We start from the raw sequence: 19,795 nt of genomic DNA, 5'->3' as shown, positions 1-19,795 counted from the left end.
AGAGGAACACTACTAGATATTTTTAATTTGAGGGCAACTAACACTCGACAGCATCTGTCAGACACCCTCTGAACTACTAGCATGAAGTAGTTCAGCGCTTCAACATTAGATGGCATTACATTCCTTTCCATGACATCATGTCTTTGCAATAGAATATCTGCTATAATAAAAATGAAGTGTAAACATAAAGCTCAGTGTGAAACAGAAAATGAAGATGGTGGTTTCCAATCTGAATTCAAGTTCTGAGAAGTTGTGCAGTGCCCAATAGGTGCATACATCCCTTAGTAAATATTAAGAGTTAGATAAAAATAATAATTCTATTTATATGGTTTTGTTTTACAAAATGGCTACTAATTTATATACTTATTAAGTTGAAGTAACTGATTTAATAAATGAAACTGTTAGGTATTTCTTTTAGCTTTGGGGCACTGTAAAAAACCTGAGACAGTATGAGCACTGAACTGAGAAGTCATGGGAACATTACTTAGGGATTAAAGTTGTCTAGGGAAGATAGAAAAATAAAGGATCTCAGAAGTGAGCTGCATATCTGTTTTCAAGATCTTCTAAGATACTTTGACATGGCCACACCACTCAACACAATTGAAACTTGCCCCACTGAGTCCCAGAAACATGATGGGTCCTTACCCTTGTAGCCTGGCCCTGCTCAAGACATAATAAAGATCTGCCAGAAAATTCAGGGACTTTAGGTTTCAGCATGACAATATGATAATCTGAAGAAAACAAGTTATGTATCATGTATTTTATAATAGTACCTACCAAGTACTTACATACTTGACATCTTATATAGACGGTCCTGACTTAAAATGGTTTGATTTAGGAATGTTTGACTTTACAACAGTGTGAAAGTGACACACGCATTCCGTAGAAACTGTACTTTGGGTACCCATACAATCATTCTGTTTTTCACTTTCATTTCAGTATTCAACAAATCAATGAGCTATTCAAGACTTTATTATAAAATAGGCTTTGTGTTAGATGATTTTGCCGAACTCTAGGCGAATGTAAGTGTTCTGAGCATGTTTAAGGTAGGCTAGGCTAAGTGATGATGTTCAGAGTTAAGTTTATTAAGTGCATTTTCCACTTACAATATTTTCAATTTATGATGGGTTTATCAAGATGTAACCCCACTGTAAGTCAAGAAACATCTGTGTAATAATCTTACTTAACCTTTGAGGTTTTACTGTTTCTTCTTTATCTCTCATTTAACAGACAAGGAAACTGAAGCTTGCAGCAATTGGATACATTGCTCAAGTGAACTCTGCTGGTATGCAGTAGTGTCAGGATTAGAATCCAGGAAGTTGGGACTTCAAAAGTAACATTGTTAATCACCATGCTGTACTGTTCAGCTGTTAAGCCTTTAGGTTTCTAAAGAAATAAATATATACTAGACTTTCACATGGAACAAAGTACTTCAAAGGAGTATATATATTTATATGTGGCCAAATGCATTCCTATTTGGTTTATTCTTAGTTTCTAAATCCTTAAAAAGTTTCCATTTCTTTTCTAGGTTTGCTAATGTTTATAATCATGAATAAAAATAACATAAATGGTTGTAACATAGTGCCATTTTAAAAAATCCAATATTGGCATGAATGTGACAAAATACTCCCAATCCCCTTGTGGTAAGAGTATAAATTGGCACAAACTTTCCAAAGAACATTTAACAATAAGTCCCTAAGATTCATTACTCTGTGAGGAAGGAATCATAAGAGATATTTATCTTAATATTATTATAATAGCAAAAAAAAAGAAAACTTAAACGTCCAATGATTGTATATTTTATCATATGAATGTACTGAACTTTTGAGTAGAAAAATCACACTTTCAGAGGTTACTTAATGGCATAATAAGATGCTCAAGACAATCTTTTAAAGAATCTATTAAATTGTATGTATTGTATGAATTGAATTGTAAGCTATTAATTAGCAAAGGACTAGAAAGAAACAATATATTGAATTTAATATTTTGGTTAACTATGAAAGGTAAAATTCCAAATGATTTTTTCCCTCAATGAATATGTATGTTTGCTAATAAAAAAAAGAGTAAGGTGGGTGTGGTGGCATGCACCTGTAGTTCTAGCTACCCAGGAGGCTGAGGTAGTAGGATCACTAAAGCCCATGAGTTCAACTCTAGCCTGAGCAACACAATATACTATCTCTTAAAAAAAAAAAAAAGAGGAAATGTGATTAAAATAAGATTTAGTACTTAACAAGGTAAATGTAATACTTCATTATCTAAACATCACCTATACGTTAACACCCAAGTCATAAAATTCATTTATATAAAGCTTTCCTGGTTTTGCTACCAACAAGATAGTCTCTCTCCTCTCAATTTTCATACAGCTTTATTTGTACTTCTTTAATGGTACTTTCGTCCCCTGTTGCCTTCTCAATAGTTATCTATGTATGTGTGGCATCCTTCCTACCAGACTGTAGGCATTAGCATGTCAGGGCCATATTTGCTTCATAATTACATCTGCCATGAATCTGACTCCTTTTCTCCCTGCATTTTAGTCATATTTGTAAGTGAAGAGGGATTATACATTTTGTTATTTGTTTTCCCATTACACAATAGGCAATACGCCACCCACGCTGAATTGGTTTGTATATAGTTGCAGTGCTCTTTATGGCACCTAAGGAGACAAACAGGCTCAATGGATGGCACATAAAAATATAGTTTTTTCCCAAGATTTTGGATAGATATAGATATATGACATAAGACATAATATTTAATTTTATATATCATATATAGATGATAAATAAATAATATACTGAAAAACCATTTATCATTGCTACCATATAGACAATTCAAGCCTGGCTTTGGAAGACTCTATGAACATCATAGTCCTGATCATTTCATAATCCTGATAGATGACAGTCTATAGAATCCTGCTGAGATTCTATATTAATTAATTGAATGATTAAAGGATGAATTTATGGATAAATATACAAACCAATGAATGGAATCCCCATATAGAACCTTCAGTTCATCTTGTACCAGCAGATAATGTGAACACGCTACCATCATTACACAGGCCTACAAAAGAAGCTAGATAACTTCAAGGAATGACTATTATGGGAAAGTAGCTCCGACCACTAATCACAGCAGGCCACAGGCGGCCCTTTCATGTATGTGAGCCATAGGGAAGGCATGAGAACATTACATTCACCGCAACATGTGCCAGGCAGCATGCTAAGCACTTGAACAAATCTAATTTTCTCAACAACCTCCCATTTGGGGGAGAGTGCTGTCCCCAGTTATAGATGGAAATAGAAGTTGTATAGAAAGGTCAAATATACTGCTCCAGGTCACACAGTTAATATGTCAGCAGAACTGGGTTTTTGCACACAAGGACATGTGAGTCCAACTCCCAAGCTCTTCAGATTATACAACGCTGACTCTGGAAGAAATTAAAGCCTGTGAACAAGCAAATGATTGATTTATCCTTTTTCTACAAAAGTTTCCATGCAGACACATACAAGTGTATTAGCTTAATGCCAAAATAAACAAACATTGTTGCTCCACCCCTGCTCTTGGGGGAAACAAATCGTGTCTTCTGAGAATAATATAAAACCGTATACCTACTCGAAACATTCTTAGATATCCCATAATTTCTCAAGATACCTTTTAGTAGATTGGGTGATTTTCAGACATTAATTTACAGGTGACAAATTTTCCTAGGGTGATATAACTAATTAGTGTGAATGTTTCAAATATTTCAAGAGGAAAATCTATTTACTGTGAAAGAATTGATTTTCTTTGATAGCTCTTCAAGAGTCAAGAATTTTGTACTAGTGATTTTGTGTTTTTTTCCCTAACTCTCCCTTCCTGTCCTTTTCCCTTATGATCCTCTCCCTTATAAAGCAGGTGTGCAAACTCACATGCCTGGGGCAATCACAGATACTCACAGTATCAAAAATGTATCCATTTCAGTGGAAAAGGTGAAAAGGGCTTTATCATTGAGCAAGGACAGGCTGAATGCCATGTAATTTAAACCAAAGCCAGCAACTCCTCGCACCGTCATTGTCAAGGTTTGTGTGACATAAGTACTGATGCCTGAGTGCCAACACAAAGATTCTGCTTCAACAGTCTGGGCTCAGGCCCAAAATTCAGTCTGTTTAACAAGCATCCCAAGTGATTCCAATGCAAGGTGGTCCTGAGACCACCTGGAGAAACATTGATGCAGTGAAGTCCTTTGTCGTACATATAAAGAAGTTGTCATTGAGGTTAAGTGGATTGTACAATGTCAATCCAACTAGTAAGTAGCAAATCTGAAATTAGAATACAGCTAATGCCTTTGCATCCACACTACATCACATTTCTTACTTAGCATTCCACGCTTTTTTTTTTTTTTTAATTTGGGTCACTGCTCTATAAGCAGCAGCTGCAAAAACATTCATAGCTTACATTTGTGTGGCACTTCCTATAAAAAGAGCCTTCACATTCATTATCCAATATGATCCTCACAAAAATATATTTTCTGTATTTGGCAGATGAAGGGGCTGAAATTCACAAAGATTAAGATTCTTGCTCAAAATTATACTCAGTTTGGGAAAAAGTATGACTTAATGAGTCCTGATGATTAGTAAGCACTCAAATGTTAACCATTATTATTATCACTGTATTTTTTTTAATAACTCTCAAAACTAAAAATATTGACCGAGGAAAAGTTAAGTAGGAAAAATTGAAAACAGTCAAACTGCACACAATAAAGTGTATTACATATTAGAACTTCAAAAATGAATCAAACCTTTTTTATAAAGTTTAGCTGTAAAATAAGGCCCAGGAAAAGTAAATATGAGAGGAAAAATAACTCACAACAGTAGACGCTTTAGTTACTGCAATTTGATATGTTAAAAAACTAATCAATAAGTTAAGCCTTCATTGTGTAATTTATACACAAAGATTTTCTTATGAACATTTTAGTTAAATCTGAAAACTGTAGCAAACTAGAAATATTTCCACTGTGCTATATGTTGAAGGGATTAAAGTGAATTAATAATATATACTCCAGAAATGTCTTCTTAATAAAAATCAATGTTACTGTAATTCTGATTTAAATATCCACATTTGTAAAGATAGGACAAAAATGTCCTCAATGTCTAATCAAAACAATGGGTCAAAATGTCCCATGATCTCAATAAGCTTCCTAGGAATAAAGCTACATCTATTACTATTAAAGTTATAAATCAGTAACTGTAGAAGGACAGTACATTGAACATGTAATATTTTATAATTTAATGGTAGTAAACAGTTATATAATATAGATAGAGCAATACACAGAAGTGAATGTATTTTTTGTTTCTGCTTCTAATTTTAATGCTTTTTAAATTTACAAATGCTTTCAGACTGATGTCTTGCTTTAAAAGTATTAGTACTAATTTAGATTGAACTAAAGCATTAAGAAATTCCACTACGGAATTATATTAATCTCACTGTCTCACTATATAACAAACTACAGTTATAACTACTCAAATTTTGTTTCTATAGCATTCTCTTCCACTCTAAGTAGTTCTCATGTACTAGTAACTCTAGAATATACATATGGTGCCGCAGAAATAGTGTTTTTAATTAAAGCATCTTCGCTTTTCCTCTAAAACATTATAATTTGCCAAAGTAAACAAAGCCAGTGCTCTAATCTCTACCATCTGATCATTTTATACACACACACACACACACACACACACTTTTTAAAGAATGTCTAAATACGGCCTCTTTTGCCTTAGTTCAGAAACTCACTGATTCCAGCTTCTCAATTTATAGCTTGGCCTTTCCTCTCGGACTGGACCAATATACAAAGAGTACCACATGCTTGGCAAGGTTAGCAAACCCAGTCCCTTCAGCATAAAATGGTGAATCACTTGTTGGCTACAGCAAAAGCTTCTTGACTATTCACTTCATCCATCTTTTCTGCATGTTCTTTAAGGCTCGGCTTTTAAGTGGCTATCTTTTCTCTCCCAAGAGAAAGGAAAATAACTTGAGTGAATGAGTTCATGCCTGCAATATAAATATGAGAAGCTTTTTGGAGCACAGAAATACCTGTTTAGAATGAACTCATGGAAAACCCAATTTAAAATGCAGTGTTCTTTGTGTCAACAAAAGTCTACTTGGGCAGGATAAATAAGTGAAGCCATGAATTTCCAGTCTCCCAATGCCAGATTAAATCCCATTTCTTCAAAAAGACCCTGTTATTGCTGTGTCACCCTACTAGAACTTCATATTTGCTTTGGATCATTATAATAACTTCTCTATGGGTGCAGGAGCCCTACCAGGGTTTAAGTAAAGCCATGACCACATTCAGTCTAGACACTATCATCTTCGCTAAAATACATGAATAAAAAGTAGCTTCTCAGAGGCACAGGCTCTAGTTAGACCTCAAAGAAAAAAATATCAAAGGTACCAAGAGAAGTAAAAATTATGTGAGAAAATCAAATTTCATTAAAATGCTTTTTTTAAAGCATGACGACGACTATGTAACAGAAGAGAAAAATTCAATTTTGACATAGAAGTATACAGCATTACTTGTTCATAAGCAAGAATAATTTCTGAGAAACAAATACCAGATTCTATAAACTGAATACAATCCTTTATTTCAAGGCAACTCAAAATAAAATGCCGAAATAGTAAATAAGTGAAACTTCATGTGTAGTTCAATTGAACTCCAGGATAATGTGGAAGCCTATAAGACAAAGAAAATCCACATAATATAGAATTGATTGCCATCTAAAATGCTATATTTCCCAGACAATAGCCAATAGTGTGTGTGTATGTGTGTGTGTGTTACACTTGCCAGATAAAATACAAGATACCCAGTTAAAATTTAATTTCCGATAAAAAGAAATTATTGGGTTTTTTTTTTTAGCATAAGTATATCCCATGCAATTATTTTTATTGGCTAAATTTGGCAATTCATGTGTGTGCATCCCATGTTCATTCTCATTTTTTCAATCTGTACCAGGGAATCCGAAATGATGCTTCAAGTTGCAAAGACTGTAAACCTCTGAAAATAGAACTATATATTTCCAGATGAAACAGCTGCCTGTGAATTCAACTGCTATAACAATAATAAAAATAACCTGAAGACATTCTGAAACCTCAAAAAAGAAAAAAAAAGAAATAATTTCTTTGCCTAGGCTCACTTGGAAAATGTGTATACATCATCTGAGATGAAATTCCAATGTCGATTTCATCTTGAAGTCTTTTGCAGACATCGCCTGGTGAGAATACAGCATTCGCATAGCACTTTGCCTATTTTATCATATTATGTTGTATTTACCATATTATATTGCACTTATTTAAATTATCTGTCATTATCTACTATAATGAGAGCTTCTTGTAAGCAGGATACATATTTTTGTTGATCTTTGCAGCCATAGTCATTAACAGAAAGTCTAGAAGATTTCAATGCATGTTTATGGACAAAATAATCTATTATTAACAAGCTTGCACTGAAACTTAGCATTAAAGTCCTGAGAGGCGGGAGTTATAGCTCCTTCATTATAACAATCTTATGGCAAATATCCCTTTGAATGGGACCCATTATTAAATCACATTGAGTTTTAGGCTACCTGGATATTACTATTTTAACTAGGCAACCTATAAAACTCCCAATCCAGAACAAGAGGTATATTTCATGTAGTCATTCAACAAATATTGGCCAGGTGTAGTGGCTCATGCCTATAATCCTAGCACTTTGGGAAGCTGAAATGGGTGGATCACGTGAGGTCATGAGTTCAAGACCAGCCTGACCGACACAGTAAAACACTGTCTCTACTAAAGATATAAAAAATTAGCCCAGTGTGGTGGCGGGCACCTGTAATCCCAGCTACTTGGAAGGCTGAGGGAGGAGAATTGCTTGAACCTGGGAGGTAAAGGTTGCAGTGAGCCAAGATCATGCCATTGCACTCCAGCCTGGGCAATGGAGTGAGATGCTGTCTCAAAACAAACAAACAAACAAACAAAAAAACCGTCGAGTGCCAGGCCCTGTTCTATGTGCAGGGAAGTAAGATAAAGCTCTGGCATCATGGAACAGCTATGATGATTCTCCACAGTGATTCATGAGGTAGCAGTGAGAGATTAGGAGTTATTAATAAATATCATTATCTTCCTAAGTAAATGATGAATCCTAGAGGATTCATAAATGGTCACACTGTGAAGTTAGGACTGGTTAGAGAATAGCAATCAGGTCTCATGACCCCAAACATTTGCCATTTCTTCCATACATGCCAGACATGGTCCTTCACTGCTGATCCAAAGGAAATAGAATGGTGCCCTAGATCAGGGGTTCCAAACCCCCAGGCCATGGACCTGTAGCAGTCTGTGGCCTGTTAGGAATCAGGCTGCATAGCAGGAGGTGAACAGCAGATGAGCAAGCATTACTGCTTGAGCTCTGCCTCCTGTCAGATCAGTGGTGGCATTAGATTCTCATAGGAGTATGAATCCTATTGTGAATTGCACATGCAAGGGATCTAGGTTGCGAGCTTCTTATGAGAATCTAATGCCTGATGATCTGAGGTGGAACATTTTCATTCAGAAACCATCCCCTCTCCTCCGATCCATCTGTGGAAAAATTGTCTTCCATGAAACTGATCCCTGAGGCCAAAATGTTTAGAGACCACCCTAGATGATGCCTCAACTTTCAGCTGTGTCTTAAGTACTGCAGATCCATCTGAGGGAGCTCATGACTTTCTTACAGATATTGACAAAGTGGCCTATTCCATTCCAAAGTTCATTTTAATAGTCAACACCATTTAACCATCTCTGGGGAGTTAGCAGGTCAAAATTATTGGCATTTCCTGGAGTGCTAATAGGATTTTTCATAAATATGCCTTAGGCTTAACTAGTAGGGCATAGGCAAAGCTGCAGTAAAAGCAAAGGCCATCCATTCGAGATAAAAATTTACAGAGTATGATTCAAGTCAATAGCTGCTAGAACACAATAGTAACTTCATACTATGTCATAGAAATGAAGCATCATCTCAAACATCAAATCATACATAGACCTCATGTATAGGTAGATGTGAATGGATGTGGATGTGTCAAAAGAAAAAGAGAGAGAAAGGAGGGGAATGCTCATGAGGACAGAACCTAAGAGTAATCATAATACTTGCTACCATTAAGTGTTTTCTGTAAGCCACATATATGGGCTTTACATTAAACAGTTCATCTAATGCTCACAACCACTTGAGAAAGGGCCTACAATTCTTACTTTATTAATTCTGAAACTGAGCCTCAGAGAGGTTAAATCAGTTATTCAGGATAATGGAACTCATAAGCAAAGAGCCAGGATTTGAACTTCAAACTCTGGCCTATCTTACTCCAAATCTAAACTCTCAACCTAGGCAAAAGTGATTCACATTGGTCACCACAATTCATTTAACAAATCTTTGCATCATTTATTACCTATAACGGCAAGGAAAAGTAAATGACTTTCCAATATTCCTATTTGGATGAACAAGAGTCTCAGCCAGACAAGACCTGAATCACTCTTGACAGAACTAAAATAAAAGCTTCATATTCTGGTTCCTCTGTCCGCACTTCAAAAGCAACTCTGTTAGGTTCATGTGGTATTTTTGGTTTCTGTTTCTGTTTAAATGTTTCTTCTGAGAAAAAATATTTGAATGGATATGGGCAACAAAAGGGTATAAAGAGCTGGTGTTTGAAAGTTGTTTTCTATTTTGACCCAAGCCCAGGGTGTGGGGTCTGGGAAGCACTGTGGGACTTTTGCAAGGACTCTCTCCTGGCCACCACCCCTGGTGCCAAGCAGCCTAGTGGCAAGGCCAAACAATCGAGGCTCTCATGAATATTCTCTCAGGTTCTTCCTCAAAGAGGCCTTCACAGGGATGCCACTGGGACCTCAGGAGACTTGGGGAAGCTTTAATTTCTCTTCAGAGTAACAGAATGTGTAGCTGGTCACCTGTGGCAAGGGAATAAGAGACTCTGTATCCACTCCTTGCCCCTAGCAACGGGACCAATTGGGAAGTCTTCCCTTCCTGCCACGTGTTTCTCCACAGGAAAGTCAAGTCCCCAAATTCATCTCTTTGAGATAATTCTTTATACACTCCTTTGTACGCTCACCACTCCTTTTAATGGGGGATAGGGCATCTAAAAGCTTATTATTAGAGAAGGTAATGGCTGGTCCCAGTGCAGGGAGGTGCACAACTAATTGATCATAACCAATTACAGATCTCTTTGTTCTTTCGCCATTCCCACTGTTCTACTTGATTAGCCTGAAAAAATAAAAAGAAGGTGGGATGTACTGTTTAGACAAAGAAGAATCATAGTCCCTTATTTTTGTCCCAATCCCATTTCAAGTTTTCCTCTAATCTTGGAAATCAAATTGGTCAACTTCATCCTACAGAAAAATTAACACTCAGGGAAAGTAAATTGCCCAGAATCACGCAGAGAGTTCATGTCAGAGTGAAGAGTAGATTCCAGAGGTGCCCTGCCTCAGTGAATACACACACACAGAGAGAGAGAGAGAGAGAGAGAGAGAGAGAGAGAGAGAGAGAGAGAGAGCACACAAACTTGATATAAAAACCAAGTGGAATAAAAAATAGTAATACAATGCTGTTGTCAAGAAAGCTAACAGGATGTTAATATATGTGAAAAGCTACCATATCTGATGCTAATAATGTAAAAGCAATCAGTTTCAGATGACTTTTTTCAAGGTTTCATTAGGGAGGGAGATTACCAATTGGTTATAAGAAGACCTATTCAAGGAAACTCTTTCTGTGAGAACCAGTCACCTTCACAGCCACAATGTTTACACCTAATCCTGGCTAGCCACATAAATACATGCTGATGTTCCCAAAAAAGAAGACGATGGAAAGTGTGGATGGGACTGAACAAGGCAGAGGCAATAAAAACAGTACCTCAGTGGAGGTCAGGAAACCTGGATCCTGGCTTGGATCATGAGCTAAGACCTGAAGTTCTCAATTAACTTGGGGGCCTCAGTCTTTTCATTTGTAAGATGAGGGAGTTGGATGATGTAATTTTAGGGATCCTTTCAAGTTCTAAAAATTCTAAATCTGGGAAGACGCCAGCCTTTAAAAAAAAAAAAAAGAAAAAAAGAAAAAAAGCTTTACCAATTATACACAGTAATAGAAGTCCAGTGTTGAGAGCAGCATTTGAAAAGCTAAAAGGGAACGTAGAAAAAAATATTGGCTGGGCATGGTGGCTCACACCTGTAATATCAACACTTTGGGAGGCTGAGGTGGGTGGATCACTTGAGCTCAGGAGTTCGAGGCCAGCCTGGGTAACATGGTGAAACCCCGGCTCTAAAATAAAAAGAGAACAAACAGTAGAGTTTTGGAGGAGGGTGACCATTACATCCTGGGTTGCCCTAAACAGTCTGGATTTACGCCTGTCATCCCAGAGTCCCGACATTTAGTGCCTGTTTTCACTCTCAAAAACATCTCAGTGTGGACGATACATTATGTAAGGACCCTACCTGTAAGAAGTTGGTGTTCCTTTGATCTTGAGGAACCCTTCGGCATCTCCCATCTCCCACAGACAGAAGCTCAAACTTCTTAGTATGTTATAAAGATTTTGACCCTCTTGTCAAAACTCCATCTGGCACATCCACGATATGCTAGTCACACCTGACTACTTTGAGTTCCTCAAAGGTTATCATCATTGCTGATAATCTGGTCACCTTCTCCTCCACCCAATGCTATAGTAAGGCAAGCTCCTCTACATCCAGCAAGACTCAGCTCAATATTGCCTCCTCTGGGAGCCCCTCCCGTCCCTCTACTCATTATCCCTCTCTGCCCATAACTCTACTACCACAGGAACCCGAGTGCTTTGCAGCTCTTTTTTAGTCTCCTCTACTACATCATAAGCTCGTAAAGAATGTTCTTTTATCCGTTAGCACGCCATTAGCACTCAACAATATGTTTGTTGAAGTAAACTGAAAAGAGAAGTACATATAGATTTGCTAACAGGATACAGCCAAATTAAATCTTTCATCAGAATGAACAAGAAAACAATGGTCTTAAACTTATCTGACTCCCACCACTTTACAGTCACCATGGTATGTGAAGAGTCCGTGTCCTGTGGCCAAAAGGCATGGTCTATAAGAATCTGACAGCTGATTTCCAGCTCTGCCACTTACAAAAAGAACGATCTTAGACAAGCTACTTATCCTATCCTAATTCAGTTCCCTCAAAGTAAAATGAGGAAAATGTAACTCCTTGATGTAAGATTATAAACAACACAGAAGAGCAGGGCTGTGTACTGAACCTAGCACGGAGTATATAACACATAAGGAGTAATTTGGCTTCCATGGTGATCGTTTCCAATCAGAACAGATGAAACTAGAAAAACAGTGTTTTGTCTCCCTTTCTCCCCAAAGAGATGAGCCATACCTGGATTCATTTTACTTTACGTCTCTCCCCAGGACTCAGATGTAAAAATTTTCACAACTTAACCTGATTTTCTCTTTTCAAATTCTGGTTTTCCTCCTAAGTATCCCAGACAGAAGTGTCATCACAAAGAATACAGCCAGAAAGGAAAGGACTTATAATTCAAGACATGCCATGGTCAAATAAGGAAGAACATCTTGACTGCCACTCTGATTCAATGGTGGAACCGACTCAGAAGGAATTCTTGGTAAAATGTCAAGTAGGGAGACTTCAAGCCTAGGGAGGGGATTACATGACTTCATGCTAGGACAATGAACCTTCAAGTTAACTATACCTTGAACAAAATCCTCCCTCAATCAGAAGCCATTCGTTAGTGGTGCTGTAACAACAAACAGTGGAAAAGGGTGGATGAAATGAGAGTCATCAGAAGCAAAAGGAAGAAAAGATTCCTCCCTTAAAAGCTTTCTCTGCCCAGGGAAACAAAGCCTAGGCAGCAAGGCTAGGCAGTTTCAACAGAAACAAATGAGATCACAGTGTTTCAATTCAATAGCACACGGCTTGCTGTTCAAATGTCATAACTAAATACAGCATGTGCTGCTAGTTGTTTTGATTAAAGAGAAATAGAATAACATGGAGGGAAAAATACTTGGGCTCTGAAACTCAAGCACCTGACCTTGAATCCCAGCTCCTATACTTAACATCTGTATGGTGGTGTAAGAGTTACCTAACCTCTCCTTACCTCAGTTTTTATCATCTGGAAAATAAAGATAACAAATCAATAACAGTACCTATACTCCATACAGTTGTTATTTACAAATACTGATTTCTAAGATAGCACATGATTTATGCCACATAAGTATTTCACAGCTAAAAATAATTATTAAGGTCCAGTACTCACTCAAAAGCAGCTAAATACAAGATCATGCTTAAAAACCAGCCATTGATATTCCCCATCATTAATTTCAAAGGTGCCTTTATTTTAATATAAGTTGACTCATAGGAATTCAGTTGCTGACCCACAAATTGTTCTCTTGATCATGAAGACGGAATAGGTCTAAAACCCAGGGGTCATTTTGATCATTCCCAGAATAAATGAAATTAAAACAAACATATTATTTACTGAGCACCCATTGTAGCCAGGCATTTTCCAAGCTGCTGTATTTTAGAAAGCATGGAACATAAGAGAGTTGCTAGGTTTGGCTCCCACATAGCTGAATAAAGTGGCATTTACTGTAGTGGATTCATTACGGCTCTGGTCTTCAGTTTTGAAGGCACAGAAACTTGATTTTGTCATCACATGCATTCACTCAACATTTATTGAGTACCTACTGTGTACCAAACAGCCATGACAGGCAATGTGGAAAAAACAGACAACAAATCATTACGGTCCTGCCTGCCCTCACAAAGCTGGCAGTCCGTCAGTGAAGACAAATATTAAAAACCAAATGTGCACAAACTGAAGTAAAATAACCAGATTATCAACAGACTAATTTACAAAAAAAAAGAACTTCAAGTAGACCAGAATTCTTGTTCGGAGGTCGGCAAGACTTGTTTTCACAACGCTGCTGATCAAAACAGTATATAGCAAAGAAACCAACCAGAATCAGCAAGGACCAGGAATTATAATACATTTGCATCAGACACTCCTACCAGCACCATGAGGGTTTACAAATGTGATGGCAATGACTTGGAATTTAACCTTACATGGTTTCAGGAACTCCCCATCCCTTTTCCAGGAAGTTCATAAATACTCTGCTTAATTATATTTAGTATTAAGAGTGGAGGCCCAGGCATGGTGGCTCATGCCTACAATCCCAGCATTTTGAGAGGCCAAGGTAAAAAGATCACTTGAACCCAGGACCTCAAGACCAGCCTGTGCGACATGGCAAAACCCTGTCTCTACAAAAAAAAAAAAAAAAAAGCTGGGTGGTTGGTATGCACCTGTAGTCTCAGCTCTCAGCTAATTGGGAGGCTGAGGTGGGAGGACTGCTTGAGCCCAGGAGGTCCAGGCTATAGTGAGCTGGGATTGTGCCACTGTACTCCAGCCTGGGTAATACAGCAAGACTGTTTCAAAAACGAAAAGGGAGAGGGAAAGGGAGGGGAAGGGAGGAGGGATGGGGAGAGGGGAGGGGAGGGGAGGGGAGGAATAGGGAGAGGGGAGGAGAAGGGAGGAGAAGGGAGGAGAGGGGAGGGGAGGGGAGGGGAGGAGAGTTGGTATAAATATACCTAGGCAGCAATCCATGAGTGCTACTCTGTGCTATCCTGCCTAGGAGATAGCCCTGCTCTGCCAATGGAGTGATCATTTTGCTGTATACCGTTGCCCTAATAAACTTGCTTTCTTTCACTGTTGGCTTACTCTTGAATTTCTTCCTGGGCAGAGACAAGAACTCTCCCAGGCTGAGCCCCAATTTTGGAGTTTGCCTACATTATGACAAGACCAACCCAAGTCTTCCATATTGCCATGCCTATCTAAGGACGGACATTTACAATTCAAACAGGGGAGCACATTGTACGAATGGCATTAGGCACCATGCCTTGACAAACATCTGTTAGGATTGTGACTTCCCTATTCTAAGTTTCCAACCACCACCTGCCCACATCCTGCCCATTCTCTTATTCTTGCTACTTTTCTCAAAAAGGCTACGGTCCATTTAATTTCTGCTTCCTATATTACAATCATATTCCCATCTTTCTTCACCAAATACCTTGACCCATCACCCTGATGGGATTTTCCATGTTCTTCTAACACTTCTTCCATCTCATAGCTTTAAAAACCATGCTATTTATTCCAAAGCTATCAACTGCATTCAATCTTTGTGGAGTATACTAGTTTAAATATTATTTCTCTTATTTTAAAGTTAGTGGTTGTACAGTGGCAGTGGTTAGGCATGGAAAAGAGGCATTTAGGGCAGATGTACACTGAAACACTAGCTCCTATAGCCTCAAAATGATTATTTCAACCTGAAGAACAACCCAATGAAGCACAAAAGTTAGTATAACATGAATCATTCAGTATAATGCACACTGGAATACACAAGATATTATACAAAGGTCAAAATTAAAACAAGAACTTGGCAGGTAGTCCAAGTTCAGTAGTCATTTGCTGCTGGCAATTCTGTGAACTATCAGTAGCACTGTAATAGAAAAAGTTCATGCATATAAAAAATGTCAACCAACATTTAGATCATCAGCAAATAAACATTTGAGTCAATATAGAAGTACAATGTCTCATGTTATTTAATGTCTCATGTTTTATTTCAAACAAAAATAGCATCCATGGTAAACCAAGATGTGTTTCATCCACATCATGGAAAATATGGCCTTGTGGCATAGGTGTGCTTAAGGTCTTGTTAATAAACATACAGAGGAACCATTTTTGTAGGTCACTAATCTTCATTGGATGGAATAAGACAATCTCATATCTGAGGTGATGGGGTTCTCAGTGTTTCAGTTAGTTAGGCAAGGTTTTAGGTGTGTCAAGGATCCCAAGGCTTAGTTATTATTCTCACAGGTCTACAAGAGGGTCAATGAGTATAGCTGGAAATTATGCCCAGAATGCATTCACCCTAACCAAAATAGACGGGCCCTACGCATCAATCTGCTTTATTTAATGATCATTAAGACCTTGTCTCCTTCAAGTGGCTAAAATTAAGGGAATTCCCAAAGTTCCAGAGGAGCCACATAATTCCATGTTACATTCACTCAAAAATGCTATACAAATTGGAGCACAGAGAATTATATGAACTCTTCCCATTGAATTTATGTGGGGAAAGAGGAGGTGATAAAAGGTTTTTTCAATTTCTATAGGGAAAGATGATATGATGAAAGGTTTTTAAAAGAGATTTTTTTAAGCTAATCAAATGTTAACCTGAATATAGTCTATGGAGAATATGTAATTCCATTGGGTAATTATTTTTAAAAATCTCACTCTAAGCTCCAAAGGAAATGTCCATATCTGTTCTTTTTATGGGTATATCTCCAGGAGCCAGCACAGAGCCTAGAACATAGTAGGTGCTCTTTAACTACCTTCTACACACTTAAGTGAATAAATATATTATTCTTGATCACTATTATGAATTTTTCATCCAGGAAAAACAATGCTTATTTAAAAGCAGAAGGTATTTGAGTCTACAAATCTTGCTCCTCACCTTGAAATATGAATTAACCATCATTACTACAAATAGAAAATTAAAAGAAAAGAAGGAAGTTTTCATGAAGATGACCATCAGAAAATATCATTAATTCCGATCCGTTTTGTTCAGTAAACCTTGATATACTTACCTATAATGTAGTAACAATTACAGAATAGACTAATAAAAATAACTATATATGGAAGCATATTCAATATTCTACTAAAGCACTTTCTATCTGAAAATCTGTAATACAGAGAGCATAATGCAAAAGTTTCTCAATTTAGGCTGTAAGAAAAACTAAATGAGTTTGATAGGTAATTCTGGTATTTTCAATATTAGATGGCCAAGCTCTTCAATGACCTCGTTTACATCATCATCATTTATATTGTACCACTAAGACCCATGTTTCCCTAAGGCTAATTCTGTAATTTTAGAAAAACTCATAAGCTGACATTTAATATAAAGGTGCCTCATCCCCTTGTAATTCCTGCATATATACCTGGTGAATATTCATACTGTTATTTACCTCTGTCATAAAATAATGTGGTTTATGTTAAGCCATTGGGAATCTATAAAGTAAGTTACAGCCAAGACAAAACTTACCAAGCACAATGACCACAGTCTTCAAAAGACTCATCATGGTATCCCGATTCCTCCGGGGTCCAGAACTATGCCGAGACATTCTCATAGTCCTCTGGCGAACATAGCCAAAGATGTGAGCATAGAGAACCACCATTACCACAAAGGTCACCAAGTTGAAAATGGCCCAGAAGACTAAGTAAGAGTCACTGTAGAGGGGTGCCATGTTGGAACAGTTTTCAATATCACAGATACAGTTCCAGCCCACACTGGGTATAGCACCCATAACGATGGCCATAGTCCAGATGACCACAATGACCACCACCACCCGCCGGTTGCTCATCCGAGTGTGGAGCTGCATGCGGAAAACTGTAATGTGCCTCTCGATTGCAATAGCCAGTAAGTTGGCCACAGATGCCGTCAGGCTGGTGTCAATGAGGCCCTGACGAAGGAGCCATGTGCTAACAGTCAATCTCCGAGTATTGGGTCCTGTGTTGAACATGAGATAGAAGTAGGCCAACCCAGCAAAGAAGTCTGCAGCAGCCAGATTAGCCATTAAATAATAAATAGGAAAATGGAAGCGGCGGTTGACATAGATTGCCACCATGACCAGTAGGTTGGCCAACATGATGAAGATACAAACAGTGATTCCAAGTCCCATCACCAGCTTGCTGACTGTGTTCCATTCCGTGGCAAGATGCTTTCCACTTCGGTTATAAAAGAAGGCAATGGACTCATTGTAGAAGCACTGTGGTTCATTCATGGCTGTGAACTAAAAGAAAAAGAAGATGATGAAAACCAAGCCACAGATCCAAATTTAAAGCTATAGAGGTAACACAAGACTTCTATAGCACATGCAACAGAAAACCAAAAGCAAAGAATTTGAACATTTGGTCCTGTATACCATCTTGTGATTATGCAGAAACCCCAAGGTTTCTCACAATATTACTATCCTCAAGATTAAAGGTGGTTGGAGTAAAATAAATGACAAGGTCTCTTCTCAGTGGTTGCATGTCATTGAAGTCTACTAGAAAAGCCACATGACCCAGAAATCTTGCTTAAAATACTTGAGACAGACAAAAATGTTGCAGAATATTGCAACTGGAATATTTACCATAGTAAAATCTATTTGACCTGTTATTTAGGGAATCTGTAAACACAGTTGGTTTCTAGATATGGTATCATTGCCCTATTATTCTGCATTTCTATTCTCAGTGGGATTGACATTTTGTAATGCAGGTTCCCACAAGGACCATCATTCCCAACATTTCAAAGAAGTCACTGTGCATCAAAGGTTCTTTGCCCAAAGCCAGCATTTGCTGCTCAACATTCCTGTGGTCAGCACTGCCTACCCCCACAACTCCTTAACCCCAGAATAGCACTTGTCAACCAATCTATGACATGAGAATATTTTTTTCTTTATGGAGGACCCAGCGTAACCTCCAGAGAGTAGCTGACACTTCGACAATGCTCTGCAAGTAAAATATACTTAGATTAGATGCAGCATATTTTTTTAAAGCGTGGAGTGATAACGTTTTATAACATTTTTACTTATTTTTCAATACCATTGATAAGAATATATTTGCTTATTTATATTCTCACTTGAATCTAAAAAGAATTGAGACAGTTTAAAATAGAATAATATAGTCAACAAAACTATGTAAACAAAATTGGAAAATAAGTAACAAAAGAGAAAATAGAAAATTATACATCACATAAAGTAAGTCATTCTTGAAGCCTTACACTTAGTTGGAAGTCCCAAAATTGAAAAATATATCTTGAAGACAGTTCATATTCTACTGTTTCATTTTTATTTTGCTTTTCATCTAAAAAATTACCTAAGATATATAAGATTTTAACCACTATTATTAATCAAATATTCCACTGAATATCTATAGGTCATGTATAAATGTTTACCAAACACTGAAAATTCCAGGAACAATACGAAACAATTAAGTGGTTAGTCTTCTGACTTACCCAGGCATCTCAAGTCTCTTTTCCTTATCTAGACTTCAATCGCTTTTCGATTATGCTTCAAACATCATACTTAATAAACTGTATAATCATTTATGTCTTTACTTGTCTGCTTCTTAAAGAGATCACAGTCCAGGGAAAGAGTGAAGACCTTGTCTTACACATCTTGGTATTGTTTGTACCTTCCACAGTGCCTCATTTGTTGAAGAAAAACTTGGCTCGTACTGTCCCATTCCATCCCAAATCTTGCCATCACACTGAGTCATCCATCTAATTTTCTTACCTCTCATTCTCTTGACCTCATCCCTCATTCCGTTACAGCTCAGTTGCCCACCTCCATGGCCACACCCTGGACATTGTAATCACCCAAAAGTGACTCCCTTTGGAAATTAGAGACATTCTAATTACTTATCACAACTTCCCATTCTTTAATTTTCTCACTTGACCCCCAATACTTCAGTTCTTCGAAATTACCTATTTTCTTGACTCTTCTGTTTTTCCCAGTGGATTACCCTCCCCATCTTCCCCTTTTTTTCCCTTCTCTAGCTTAGATTCCATAGTATATCCTTTCAACCTCTTTATTGCTAACACAGAAACACAATCTCTTCTTGAAGACGCTGGAGTCAGGCTTCCTTTTTTGTTTTGTTTTGTTTTGTTTTGTTTTTTGTTTTGAGATAGTCTCACCCTGTTGCTCAGGCTGGAGTGCAGTGGTGTGATTTTGGCT

General features: G+C 37.5%; 1 protein-coding gene across 8 annotated transcripts in view; it reads right to left on the bottom strand.

The window, feature by feature from the left end:
- LPAR1 (lysophosphatidic acid receptor 1) overlaps positions 1–19,795 on the bottom strand; it is a 171,995-nt gene that overhangs the window by 49,822 nt on the left and 102,378 nt on the right. For 7 of the 8 annotated variants that reach the window (XM_021672145.2, XM_064378988.1, XM_012439144.3 and 4 more), the window contains one exon: positions 17,122–17,869. In XM_021672145.2, the coding sequence (XP_021527820.2) occupies positions 17,122–17,869 (748 nt within the window). Of the gene's footprint in view, positions 1–17,121; positions 17,870–19,354; positions 19,580–19,795 lie in introns of those variants that run through there. The other variant, XM_012439146.2, reaches the window with a different exon arrangement.

The sequence above is a fragment of the Aotus nancymaae genome, unplaced genomic scaffold (assembly GCF_030222135.1).
Source record: "Aotus nancymaae isolate 86718 unplaced genomic scaffold, 86718_ANA_hifiasm-v0.15.2.pri h1tg000003l, whole genome shotgun sequence".
NCBI classification, from domain to species: domain Eukaryota; kingdom Metazoa; phylum Chordata; class Mammalia; order Primates; family Aotidae; genus Aotus; species Aotus nancymaae.
Note: the sequence above shows the minus strand (reverse complement) of the source record. Positions and strands in the feature narration are given on the sequence as shown.